General features: G+C 35.4%; 1 protein-coding gene across 4 annotated transcripts in view; it reads right to left on the bottom strand.

The window, feature by feature from the left end:
• Window positions 1-3470: 3470 nt before the first annotated feature.
• The window catches only part of SOSTDC1 (sclerostin domain containing 1), a 46174-nt gene continuing 34809 nt past the window's right edge, over window positions 3471-14835 (bottom strand). For 3 of the 4 annotated variants that reach the window (XM_060685677.2, XM_060685675.2, XM_060685678.2), the window contains one exon: window positions 9246-9672. In XM_060685677.2, coding sequence (XP_060541660.2) covers window positions 9545-9672 — 128 coding nt within the window. In that variant the 3' untranslated portion in view covers window positions 9246-9544. Of the gene's footprint in view, window positions 6122-9055; window positions 9673-14835 lie in introns of those variants that run through there. The other variant, XM_087892716.1, reaches the window with a different exon arrangement.

The following is a 14835-nucleotide window of genomic DNA, read 5'->3' as shown; positions in this document are numbered from 1 at the left end:
CAAATATAAACTATTATCTACAATAATATACTAATACAAGCAAGGACAGAGGGAAAAAAAAACGAGTTGTTTTACACATTATTACACTGAATAACAATGGAGCTTTCTGATAACATATTTTAATACAATGAGTTACTGCAAATGATACACAACTGTAGGTATACACGAATGCTAAGTCTAAACTTTAATCCTTAAAGCGTTCTTGGGGTAAATCTTTCCTTAAAGCTTGATTCTGTTCTAAAATCTGTTCTAAAATTCTAAGAGCCTTGGTGGCACAGCAGACTAAAGTGCTGTTAAATAGCACCAGCTACCTGCAATTACTGCAAGTTCAAATCTCACCAGGCTCAAGGTTGAGTCAGCCTTCCATCCTTTCGAGGTAGGTAAAATGAGGACCCGGTTTGTGGGGGCAATAAGCTGACTTTGTATAAAAAAAGAACACCGCTTTGGGGGGGGGGAGAAAGCCCTACTAAGCAGGTATATACAAAAGTATGAAGGCTATTGCTTAACGCATTGTAAGCCGCCCTGAGTCTCCGGAGAAGAGCAGCATATAAATTGAACCAATAAATAAATAAATAAAATCTGAACTTTACATAGGTCCTAATTGCACCAAGTACTAGTGATTTGGAAACAATGCTTTTTGAAGTAAAAATTTGCAGTAGCATCTGCAAGTGTCTCGGGATGCACCACACATAACACAGGATTCAGCTTATGACCTTTGACAGATATGTGAATAATTTGTGAAACAATTTATTTGTACTTGTTACGTCTAGGACATACAACTCAGTGCTATGAATTCAGATTTATAGTGTGAAATGTGCATGCATTCAATATGCATACAGTAGGTACCCCCAATTACATTGTATATTTCACGATGATATCTTCCAAATTCTGGATATCCTTTGCTTTTCATTTTAGAAACTGGAAAGTGAGAAGCATAACAGCATTTTAATAACAATGCAAGCCATACTGGCTTGTGTTTATCTATTTCTATTTTGAAAACATGTTAATAGCAAATTGAGGGCAGGATTGAAGAGGGCACATTTATAAAATGCTATTTGTACTTGGCATTATGTATTCAAGGTAATTCTTTAGTTATTGAAAATATAGTTTTGCATTTATATACGTTAAATAGGAAATACATTTGAATTTAGGAAAGAAGAAGAGATGGGCAATGCATTCCTATTGTACTTTTTTTCTCAAAAAGTTAAGACCCACTGTGTTTCATGGAGTTTACTATACACAGAGTTCAGTGGCAAATAAATTTGAATGAATGAATGAATGAATGAATGAATGAATGAATGAATGAATGAATGAATAACTCCCTGGTAAATCTGCATAGAATGGGTGCTTTCTGATGTAATGAGGATGGTTGGGCTACAAAGCAAAGTAGAAATATGAAATTATTTGAAAAATTGGCTGTCTATCAGGAAAACACTCAGGCAGGTTTATAATATACAAATAATGCTGAAGCAAAAGGAAGAAGCCCTGTGACAGAATGTCTACCTGGCTCATAAATCTGCAGACAAATTTAAGTTTTAACCTGAAGCTACATTTATAAGTATGTCAGTAAAATTAAAATCAAAGCTTTCTTGCCTGGCCTGCAGGAAAGGAAATGCATCATGAAAAGAGAATGTTTTTCAGCACTCACCAATTTTCTGAGTTCTCTAAACCCTCCAAGTTAGCACATTAGCCACAAAAATTCCAGAGTGGAATGTGTTGAACTCACACATGATTAATATGGCACTTTTTAAGGAAGGATTCAAAGATCGAGTTTAGAGAGATGATAGTTATTTATGAAGCAGAAACGTTTTAGGTATTTCCAAGGGCATTATTTAAAAAGTCAGCATTATTCTACTACCTTTACTGAACTTGGTTTGACATTTCAAGATTACTAGATCATTGAAAATGAAGGAATTTAGATGTGATTTTTGTCAATAGGATTATTATTATTTTAAGGAGACAAAGCAGAACAGAAGAAAACAAAACTCCTATTTTTTGTTGCAACAAAATACATGAAGAATACTTGCATGCCTTCCTAATATATCTGTTCAAATCACTGTATATTTGTATTTCATGGTGCTATCAAATTAACTTCTGTACCACAGAAGAATACATTTCTTTATTTTTTTTTTAATACTTAGCAGAGGACATTTTTTATCAACAAACAACAGTTTACTAAAAGTTTACTTATAATTACTAATAACATTGTTCTTTCAGCTTTAGTTCCTAATCCTAAAATACTGGATTTTTAACAAGATTCCTATCCTTAAATGTAACTAATAGTTTTCAAGGTACATTTTCTATTCTAAAACCACACAGCAGCTTAATTATGACTCTTTATTACTGCAGACAGATCTGTTAACATTATGAAACCACCACCCATTCAAATATTCCAGATATTTTATTCAGCAAATGAAAAGTATATCAAATGAAAGCTATTATTTTACAGTAGGTAATATAGTTTATATGTCAAGATGTCTTTTTAAATGCTCGTTATACTTTAATCAGAACATAGCTGAGGTTCAGAAGGTAAAGTCACTCATTCTTGACATAAATAATTCTGTACTGTGCCAAGCTCAGAGGTCAAGCACAAGATTAAATCAAGAACAGAAATGCTATGTTGGATCCAGACTATGCAAGTGAGCAAGTAATGCCCTTTTAGATATTTAATCACAATTTATTCACCTTTCTTTTTCGCTATTGGCTCATTTCCTATTCCTAACACAATATGGTGCTCTTTCATGTGACATGGTGTCTATGTTCAAACAATGTGATTGACCCAGTGTGATTATCCAAATATATCAGCAGGTATACATGGTAACACATGACTCGGTGAAATGGGGATCAGTCATTTGATTACATCCCACCTATTGCAAAGTTGCTTGAAGGTTGTCACTTTTTGCTCCTTTTTTCCAAGTATTATGTAGAAGGAAATTACAACACCACTACCAATAGTACAGTTGTAAGGGACTGTGAGAATAACCTTGGGAACTAGGATAAGGAGGAGCCTCAGGCTAGACTATAATTAGACAAAAGATATCTGAGCTCATAGAAAAAACCTACCTAATTCTTTGAAAATAAAGGCAATAGAGGAGAGAAATATTTTCAAACTTCCAGGATTCCATTATTGCAACCTTACAGTGAAGGTAGTGTTAATATTCATGAATTTGATTTGTTGTCTGAATTACCACAAAGAGCTGATTATAGTTAACCTCTGATAAACAGAGATTATCCACCATATTCTCTCTCTACAAGAAATTGTAGTTACTACTTCATTTACTAAAGGAAAAGCTCAATAACAAAATACTGGGCAGTGACAGAAATAATAAACAATAAATTGCTTGAACTATTAATTAAACTATTACCTATTAAGAATTACATGACTTTTTTGAAGTCAAAGCAATTGCCTGGATATTTTTTATGTTAAACATTATTGACAAATTTATAGTTCAAAGAGATATTTTAGCCAATTCCTTTTTTAAAAAAAATATTTTATTTGGAAAATTAAGGTAAAACACAAACTCAAAAAACATTGTTAAATTACAGGGTTTAAGAATGGTCCAGTTAAATGGGTAAAAATATCCTATTTGTAATCTATTAAAAATGGGATTACAGATAGTCCATAACCCATGGCCACAACTGTGCCCAAAATTTCAATTTGTTAAGTGCCCCCATTTTACAACCTTTCTTGCCACAGTTCTTAAGTGAATCACTGCAGTTCTTAATTTAGTAATACATTTGTTAAGTGAATCTAATTTCCCAACTGATTTTGCTCGTCAGGTCACATAAGATGATCACATGACCTTGGGACACTGCAAATATCAAAGTCTATGCCAGTTGCCAAGCATCTGAATTTTGATTAAGTGACCGTGGGGATGCTTCAACAGTCATAAGTGTGAAAAACAGAAATAACTATTTTTTTTCCATTGTAACTTTGGTCATTAAATGGTTGTAAGGTGAGAACTCTCTGTACAGAGAATAATTGTTTAAGATACAAGTCATTTTGGTAATCATAACTAAGATGCACAACTGTTTTGCAGCTGTGGAAATGGCAGTGTTCCTTTTTAAAAATTTAGTGCAGGCATGAATCTTAGTGTATGTAGTGAATGGTGCAAAAATGTATTGGAATAAACAGGACTACATTACTGTTTTGTATTGTCAACAGGTTGAAGATTCCAAATGGTATAGCAATCCTTAGTTAACCAGTAGTTAGTGATTACTGGATTACTATTCATTATCAGTCTTTCTCTTGACTCTCTCACTTTAACCTTGATACTAGGACAAAATAATTTTATTTTAAACAGGAGTGCTTGAGTTCAGTTCCAATGAGTACAGTTAGTGAATGTCAGATTTAAGGCCATGCAGTCATTCCATGAATCATTTCAATTCATTTGCTGTTATGCCAATGCCAGCACAATTGTCTTCCATCTATGTATGGGTATATGAACGGAAGGCCATTGAAGTAGCTCCCTTAATGTATTTTCCCTACCACTGAGGACATCATCTCAAAAAAAGTGAAGTGTGAAGTGAATAATTTTTGAAAATTATTTCAAGATAATTTTCTCTGTTGGGCAATACTCATTTTTCATACTACCTAAGTCTCTTGATGTAGGACGGATACAAGAACATTTATTGCCAGATCGTTGTATGAATCAAGTAATTGGTTACAAGCTCAGTACATTGGCTTTGCATTACCAGAGAATGAATTTTGCATGTGCTCTGTTGCTATAGTATATAACATACTATCATACCACTTATTTTATTACATCAGAGAAAATGAAAGGCATTGTTATTGGAATTTTTTAATTAAAATGGATAAAATTGATAAGTCAATCTTTGGACTGCAAAAAATGTATTTTATAAAGTATTTACAAAGCATTTTAAAATGTCTTACTTAAACTGTGTTTCTTTTTAAAGAAAAAGTATAAAGGTTAAAATATCTATTTATATTATCTACAAATATATATTCTAATTTGGTAACAAATCATAAATTTTATAATCGTAAAATATTTTGATGCTTGAAAGAATGGAAAAGATATCAGACAGCCATCTTAAAAAATAGAAAGCACATTAAAATCATTAAATAATTACAATGTCAAATAAATAAGTTTTATTCAAATTTCATTTTTTCCTGCTTTATATTTTTTTCTTTTTGTTGAGCAATTTGTTCATTTAGTTATACCATATGGGGGGAAATAATTTCAGCCAACTGACATCTTGTTTAAAATAAATGTTTTAATTTCACTCTAATGAATCTAATTAAAACATTTATTTTAAATAATATGTCCTTGCTGCCAATAAAATATGTGATCTAGAAAGTGCCTTTGAAAAATTCAGAGTAGTTGCTGTCTGCAGTATAAAATATTTGACTTCCCATGGCAAAATATTCATTTCCTTTATTTAGTTATGCATATATAAACCAATAAACTGTAGGCTTATAGGCCAGTTTTAAAATAAGAAGGGTCACCTCTAAAAAATCCTTCAGAAAAGAATGTCCTTCTGAGTTTGGTCAAAGCCACAAATGTATATATACTCATTGAAGAAGCAACCACAACATAAGATGGGTTTTGTTAGGTAGTGACATTTGTAAAACAGAGAGTCATTAATAAGGGGGGGGGTTGTGTGTGTGTGTGTGTGTGTGTGTGTGTGTGTGTGTATTGTGTGTATACACATACACACATGCACACTCCACGTACATTAAGTTCTTAACTTGGAGACTGCTTCGTGGTTTTGCTGTTCTTTTTTCTTTCTTTATGATGTTGGTTTGGCTTGGCTTGAGTTGCTCCTTCAAAGTTATGACTTGATTCATTGTGTTGTCTTGTGTATCGTTTACACTTACAAGCTGTAACCACAGTTACTTTGTAGGTTCTTGTGCTTCCATCTTGACACTGCAGCTGAATCCTTTGGGTGCGAGTTTTGTCATTGACACATCTCCATTCCTGTGAACTTCTTCTGCTCCAGTACTTGGATCCATAACCTCCTCCAATCCAGTTAGGTAGCACTGGCAAAGGAAGGCATTCCCCAGCACATACTAACTCTTTCAAAGGGTTTATGCTAGTACATTGACCATCTGAAATATATTTTGTTGATCTCAGTTCCCGACAGCCAACTTGAACTCGACCTATCAAATACAAAACAAACCCTTGAAGTTTTGTATCGGAGATAGCATCAGACATAGCATCAATGTTTATTGAAAGTCATTCATATGGTATTACAGTTAGCTCCACCCTAGATTACTGTGTAGATCTCAGAAGAGATCGATTCCACTTTCAATGTCTTTATGCTGTTTTCTTCTTAATCATTCTTATTGCAAGATACTTCAGTTAAAAAAGAACTTGGAGCATAATCTATGATTTCTCACATCACATATCACAATGCACACATATTGGACAGCTCTGCTGTACCTTCAGCATCATTTTTCTAGAGAAAGGAATTCAAACTGGGTGCTGAACATAAATCAAACATCTCATATTACACTATGTATATTTTGGAAGAATGGCAGGGTAGATAAGGATGCTAATTCCAATCTGTTACTACAATCAAAAGGGATTTCTGAATGTCATGGATGAATGTGCATATTCATGTTTTCCTTATATATGAGATAAGTCTATTAGATTTTGGAGTCTTCTGGGTATGCATTTATCTAATACTTGAAATTTGAACCCCATCTTATTGCGGAGCATACGAGGGTAGGGTATATTTTAATAACCCAATAAGACCTCAATAAGATTTTATTGAGTTCTGCTTGCACTCCAGTCCTAATCTGAATTTCTGAGACTGAAGGAAACCATCCCACAGAAACAATATATAAATATATGTAGTTTTCTCTCAAGCTAAGGTGGTTGCTATTAGTACTGCCTTAGCTACTGATGCTATCAGAAATAACTTCATGTTGTAAGATTCCCTTTCATCTGCTTGCTTTTCAGGACTATAGAAAATAGTCCTGAATCTCAGTTCAAGATGGATTTTCTCCAAGATATTAGTTTTAAATTTTCTCTGAGCTTATCCTGAATGTCAATTTAGTTTAATACATTATATTGAAATGAACCTAATCATAATAATTAAAAGCTTGCATGTCATCTATAAACTTGATTCTATTTTTGAGAACAATTCTTATAATTCAATATTCTTTGTACATGTTCTTGGTTAATATATAGCACTTTCTTTAGAGTGCAGTGTTATAGAATTACACCACGGTTTCCAAATATTTCTCTTAAGAATTGAGTATCCCTGCACAACCTGAGGCAATGTTATTTAGTTTTTTAAAGGCAACAGACATTGTACTAAGGTGCTGAAATAGCAGCAAATGCAGACATGTCTCTGCCTGCTTCACTCTGTATATATCCTCATAGAAGCAAGCCCGGTCCTTATTTTCATAATTATCCCTTTGAAAGGAACGCACACCATGAATTTCATCACCCATCTTTCAGTCTATGTAAATGTTATCATGGAAACAATGTTTTGTAATTATCTTATGATATGAACTTTCCTGATGTACTGAACTACAACTCTAAATTCCTGGATCTGCTAACATTGGGATGTTAATGTTAATATGTAGCACACTTAAGAGGTCACCAGCCTTCAGAACGCCTATGTTTATATGTGAGGAAAAAAATAAGCAAATCAAAAATGCAAAATTTATTTTTAGAAGTTGTTGAAATTGAGTCCTTATGTAATTAGATTTTTCTATCAATATCATTCCTTGAGAATCCGCATGTGTATGTTGAGGTACATTCAGTGTGGAAATTCTATATAAAACCTACTGAAATAAAACTTAGGTATTCACTGGATTTACATAAAGTGCGAACATGACTTGACTAGATTTAACATTTTTCTCTTGAGCCAGAGATGCATGGACCACTACTGGACAAAATGAGGCAACAGATACAGTAACTAGTTTTCAAGAAGGTACCAACTTGATATTTTCAGAGGATTTCAAACTACTTCCTGAAGAATTCTGCTCCAACACTATGTTCTTTTGAATATCTGCCTCCATGATAAGCTTTCCTAGTATTTTTTTTATTATTATTATTCCTGGGACAGTTTACTGACAGTGAATAACTACTGAGCTATTTCAGTAATGTTGCATTGACATGATAGTTCCTGTATCTTCCAGTCACCTTTCCTAAAAAAAGTAGTTAAGCCTTTCTGTCACTAAAAAATGAAACTATTTCCTTTAAAGATCAGGGTATTCATAGCATGTTCCTTTTATATTTTTAGAACTAGGATGAGGCTCAAGACAGACAAAAGAATTTCTGGTTGCTTATACTTCTCCCCAAGCAAGAACCAAACAAGATGCTGGGCCTTTGGGGGTGGGGAGAAAATACTTTTAGCTGCCCAAAGTTGGTTGACGATTGACGGCTATATAAAAGCTTTAAATATATACATGCATACATTTTTAAAGGCAGGTTGGAGCCAAGATGTTTGCATACCTGCTTGTTTACACTTCTATATCAGTGTTTCTCAACTTTGGCAAGTTTAAGTGGGCTGGGGATTCTGGGAGCTGAAGGTCAAACATTTTAAACTCCCTCAGGTTAACAAGGATTCATATAGAGGTCTCATTGATGCAAGTACTAAATCAGGATTTTAAAAAAATAATAAAGGGGGGCAATGGAACAAAATCAAAGCCCTGTGCCTGAAGGTAAATGTTAGCTTTATGAAGTAGCTAGAGACAAATAATTGCCTCAAAAAGCGCCCAGCGCTTGTATTTCTAAACTAAAGACACAGACGTACAGTAGCCTCAAGTTGCCCCTTATGCTTATATTTTGGAAGAGGCAGAGTTAACCTTGAATAAAGATACTCTTTTCTCAGGGTGGCAGTGGCACAACTGATCTCGCAGTCCGAATTAGGACTTGGGTTTCACTTGAGGAGTGAATCAAAGGTAAACGCTTGTACCTATGGCTAAGCTGATCCTCGGTCTGCCTGACGGGAAATCAGAAAAGGTCGTGCTTATTATTCTTCACTGCAGGATCTTAGTGAGCATATCGGGCTGAAACACCCCTGCTTTTAAAAAGGAAAGATACTACATCTGAATACACACATATATAATACTTACTGCTCCGATCGAATCCTGCCTGCCTGCCTCCGTGCCTCGCTTGATTCATGGTGTTGTTGTGGCTGCCTGCCGGGACAGTTTTGACAACGTGAGTATAAAGGATCTCAGTTGCATCGTTTTTGAATGCCACGCTGCTCTTCAGGAGCGCGCAGGCGAGCAGAAAACTCGGGAGGTGCAGAGCGGCAGCAAGCATGGCCAGAGCAATCGCGCAGACCTCTTGGAATGTGGGTGCTTCTGCGGCCACTTCTTCTCCAAGTGCCGCTCAGTGCCTGAGGAGCGCCTTTATATAGTCCCAGGGGTTTGGCGCTCGTTCAAATGTGAAGTTCCATATGACTGCACCGCTCAGGCGAGGGTGGGATCCCCTGGAACGGCAGCGGGGTCCGCTTTACCAGTAGAAGCCTGAGGGGGTGTAGGAGGAGGAGGAGGAGGAGGAGCGAGGAAGCCAGCCGCGACCTCCCGCGGAAACCTTGGCTAGAAGTAAAGCGGCGATTACTTCTCTTTGCCCTGGGCAGTAGCAATGCCCGCCCGGCTTTGCATTGGAGCGGGGGAGGCATCATCTTGTCTGATTGGAGCTCCTCTAACGCCGAGCTGCTCTGTTCCGTCTTTTGTTAATACATCTGCAGGCAAAGAGGATGGAGAGTTACCTGGGAATAGTTAGGCAGCACTGTAGTATAGAATTATACAAAAAAGAAAAAAAGAAAAAAAGCATACTAAGGAAATATCTTCCTCCCTGCCTTCTTTTTAGCCCCATTTCTTCCGGCTACTTCCCTGTCTCCCCCCCCCCTTTTTTTTTTTTTTTTTAATTCTTCTGGAGTTTTTCTTCTGCACATAGGGGGAACTGGAGAAATTTACAGTTCGCTCCTCTGACCAATTTAAGGAATGTCTTGAGAAAGATGTTAATAATGCAGCTTTGATCAACACATCATTCTGTCAGCAATATTTGTGTTGGGAATTGTCTCCTGTTAAGATGCAGAATATCTGTGTGCTCCTCCTGCTGAGAGTCCTCCATTCTGCAACTTTGGCAGTCTAAGAAATTTTCTCTGAAATAAAGTGTAATATTTAGGGTAGCTGCTGACTGACTTCCTGCCCTAAAATGTGAACCACTTTTGCATATATGAAGAGTATTGCAATATAGTTCAATAATGAGTTTAGTAGTCATAAGCTGTTTAACAAAGGAAGGGAAATAATTTTAGCTAGTGGAATTACAAATATTTTAGCTAATGGAGTTGTAGTATTAATGTCAGAATAATTTCCTTTGCTACCAGTGAATTTCACTACAATAGCAATGTAATTTCATATTTGTGTAATTCCACAAATGAAGTTTCTGGCACATCCCATGTTAAACATCCCATATATTGACACAGAATATATCTATATCATGACTACTATAAGTCTACACTAATTCTTTTTCTCATTTTTTTCCCTATACAAGATCCAGTACATGTTAGGAATGTCATTTACTATTGACTTAGGAAAAGATTCTTGACTAAGTTTCCCACAGTACTTTCCAGGTAAGTCTTATTACAGTTGTCATTTCAGATGTCAAAATGGAATATAATATTTAAAGCAAATGTGCAGACTCGCAGATACCCTAATCTGGGGCCGCAACATGCAAGTATAACCGTTTGCAGAAAGGCAGCCCAAGCTAATATTTGAACCAGCACATTTTAACGTATATTTCAAATGCACAATGAGAATTAAGGACAGAAAACACAGTTTGTGTGCACACTTTCCTCTTCCACACATTAATGAGATTCATCAACAAAATTTTAGACACCAATATATCTATAGGGTACCAACTCTTTCTAACTAAGTGTTTGCCTGACAACAACTCCCAGGATATAACTTCTCAATATGTTTGGCAGACGCTAGTTTATATAATGTCCACAGCAAATGTCATATATGCCCTGTTTCTTCAATGTGGGAATCTGCCAACGAAGGAAGCTGATTTTTGACATAATTCTCCATTCTGATCAGTCTTCAATCTGGTTCTTTAGGTCTTCCAATAGTGGAATCATCACCATTGTTTAATTCAAACAATAACATTAGTCTTAGAAGATTATTTCAAGAGTAATTTCAGTATTTGGAAAATTCACACACATACTTGTTCACTAAGCTACTGACTTCAATTTTCAACATAATTGTGCTGCACGAAGAAGAAAGAGGAGGAAGCTCAAATAAAGATATTGCCAGGCTTCTCAAAATGTTAAAAGTTCTAAAAAGTTCCCACAAGAACTCTTTTCCTGATTTACTGTATGCATACTGTACCTAGATGGTTTGATGGGATTCAAGACAATGGCAGCAATTGTATAAAAATCTTATAAAATATATCAATCAATCAATCAATTTTTATTATGGCCACAGGCCAGCATCTTATAAAAGAGATACAGCTGATCAATTGTGGATTAGAACACATAGGAAACTGAGTTTTAAACATCTTCCCCACATTTTGGTTATACACAATCAGGGAGAAATTCATTTTTCTGTGTACAAATAAAAGTGGATTTCAGGGAAACAAATATTGTCAGTTGATGTACTTATGACATTAAATATTAATTTCAATATAAAATATTAATATTAGCTGCTGAGGATCTTGAGGAGATATAGCCAAATTGTGATTATCTTAAAAGTTGGCCCCTGCATAAACAGAACATTAGACATGATAGACCTTTGATTTAATCCTTCAAAGCTTTTATGTTCCAAGACATCGATAGCTCAGTCTGGATTAAGACCATAGAATGGGGGAAAGAACTACAGCATCTTACTTTCAGGTAGGATCAAGGTTGGAATCATCAACACAGAAATAGCAACATTCATTTGGGGAGTTTATGAGAATTGAAGCCTACGTATCTGGAGGGCACATTTAAGAAAGGCTGGCCTCATACCTGCAGGGCATCAGTTGCATTTCATTGACCTACTTTTGCCTTAAGAGCTCGATATTATAATTACCTTCAATGCACCATTAGTATTTTAGTGATCCTACAGTGTTTATGTTGCTGACAATCATATTATTCAGAACAAGCAAGAGCAAAATGTTGCTTGGATGGAGAGAGTTTGAGAGAGGGATAACAGGAGCATTGAAAAAGCAGAAGCTAGAAATCTTGTCAGTCAATAAATAGGGGAAGCTCATACCTGCCTGCCTTATAGCTGGCCACACCCTTTGCTGGAATAGCAAGAATGTTACAGGGTGGAACAGAGATGCATTAGTAGTGCTTTTGTGTGGAAAGGCTTGATCAGTATTTGGCTGTCTTGCGTCTAGCCACAGCCAGACTATCAGTTCTCTGCTTTAAAACATTTCCAGTTTTACACACACACACACACACACACACACACACACACACACACACACATCAGATGTGATGAAATCTATTTTGATTCTAAATGGCACATCACAAAATAAAGCTTTCTTACGCTGAAAATACACTGCTTCATTGGGAGGAAATGGCTTCAATATTTTCTGCACATTCAGTAATGATCAACATCAATGGTCCATGGAAGTGAATGTTCTCTGTGTAATAAATAATACAACTCTAGTTTGTAGATTTCTTAATCTACATGGTTCTTAATGTTAATGGTCTTGTCATCAGAGTGCAACTGGAAATTGTCTATTGTTTGTTTTTTCTTTCGGAAACAAAGCTGTGTTCATGCACAATTTGATGAATCGTTCCAGTTCCTTCCCTTTCTTTCATCACCAGTATGTTTAGTTACCTGTTTGGGATCTAGATATCTAAATATCAGTGTTGAAATGCAGCACAGTGCAGCTTCAGCATTGTTCCTTTCCCACACATCCAAGGACAAAACTAATCATCAAATCTACTGAAGGATCATAGTAATTTATATGGCTGCTCCATGTTCTGGCAAGTGAATGAGATGATACTGATATATTCAGGTTCTACTATTGTTTTGGCAGGTCTGCATAGGAAGAAGTGAGAGAGGAAAACAATTTTCCTTGGCAGGACTCCTACGTCTTACAATTGCTTCAGCTTTTTAGCAAGTAAACTGGATTGGTTTTTTCTGTTCTTGCTGTTTTCATTGACTTTTAATGTGTTTTTAATAACTAGAATGCTTTTATTTATTTGTTACAATGGCCAAGCATAATTTTTGGTTTTACTGTTATTTCACAGTTCATTAGCTATCCTGACAGCTGTTGATGAATAGCAATATATAAATTTTATATTCTACACAATGGAATGCTAATACATGCCTTCCCCATTTACTGACTGTACACAAGTTTTCTTATAATCCTTTGTGCTGGAATAATCAGGATATTAAAGGATTAAACTTTAGTGCAAAATCTTGTTGATAGATTATTGAGGTTATGAATGCAGGTGTTCTATTAAGCTAATAATGCAACCTTATATATGTTTACTTAGAAATAAATCCCATCGAATCTAAGTGAATTCAATGGCTCTTACTTCTGTATGGCAATAGAATTCCTATTTAACTGATTTTGCTATAGTGCTCCAGATATATGAGAGCGTAACAGTCTGTACCAGGGGTGAAATGCTCCCAGTTCAGACCGGATCGCCTGATCCGGTAGTGATGGCGGTGTGTGGTTCGGAGAACTGGTAGCAAAAATCCTTGCCCCCCCCCATGCCCAGCTGAGCCGCGTGATCATCAGAGGCCTTTTTTTTATTTTTAAAAGCATTTTTTCTACAACCTCTTCGGCGAAAAAATGCTTTTAAAAGTTTAAAAAAAGCCTCTGATGATCATGTGGCTCAGCTGGGATCATCAGAGGCTTTTAAAAGCATTTTTTCTACAACCTCTTCGGCCAAAGAGGTTGTAGAAAAAATGATTTTAAAAGTTAAAAAAAAAGTTGGCCACTCCACTTGTCACATTATCCCCACCACCACCAAGCCACGCCCACAGAACCGGTAGTAACAAATTTTACATTTCACCACTGGTCTGTACTGAAGTGAACTTCTCAATGAAAGAATCATTTTTAGGTTTATGAAACATATACTTTGGGTTATACTTATTTTCCAAAACCAAGGTAGATTTAGTAGGTAGATAAAGTTCAACTAAAATTATACCTTACAAATATATAATTTGAAGTATTTTTGTTCTGATTAAATAATAATTTAGAACTTACTAAAATTAGAATGGCGTTCCTAATTAAAAGTTGCCCTATAGACTATATGTGTGCATCAGATTGACTCAACAAGCAGCAGCACTTAGTCTTAGATGATCTTGGTTGATTTTAGAAATTAAGCAAAGTTGGGAATGGTTAGCACTTGCATAGATGATCATCTGAGAATCCAGGACTCTAGACTAGATTGGGAAGTAAAAAAAAATAAAACCAGGAAGAAGGCATTGGCAAACAACTTCCTTAATGCTAACAAGAAAATCATACGGACATGTCCATAGAGTCACATGAATTATGCTCAAGTTGATGGAAACTGCCTGGTTTTTACCTGGTTATATCAACTCAGAAGCAAATAATTTCCAGGACAATTATTTCCAGCTAAGTGTTACAAAGAACATTTCCAGCTAAAGTACAAAGAAGTACCTACTTTCAAATAAAGATTTATAAGCTAAATGGGTCATTTTATATTATTCACCTAAAATTAGGGTATTACTCTCTTTTTAAAGCAATCTTCCAATGAAAGAAACTTTAGTTGCAATTCTATGCACTCGTATTGGATATAGTAAGAATTATTTCTAAATAAAGATGCATAGGATTAATTTCTTAGTGTAAAAATTACATGGTTTGGGTTCATTCATTGCGGATACAAAAAATAAAAGTAATTGTTCCAGAACAAAGTTATATACATAGAGTA

Source organism: Pantherophis guttatus, chromosome 4 (genome assembly GCF_059756535.1).
Source record: "Pantherophis guttatus breed Tessera chromosome 4, ASM5975653v1, whole genome shotgun sequence".
NCBI lineage: Eukaryota > Metazoa > Chordata > Lepidosauria > Squamata > Colubridae > Pantherophis > Pantherophis guttatus.
This window is presented reverse-complemented; position numbering and strand designations above follow the sequence as displayed.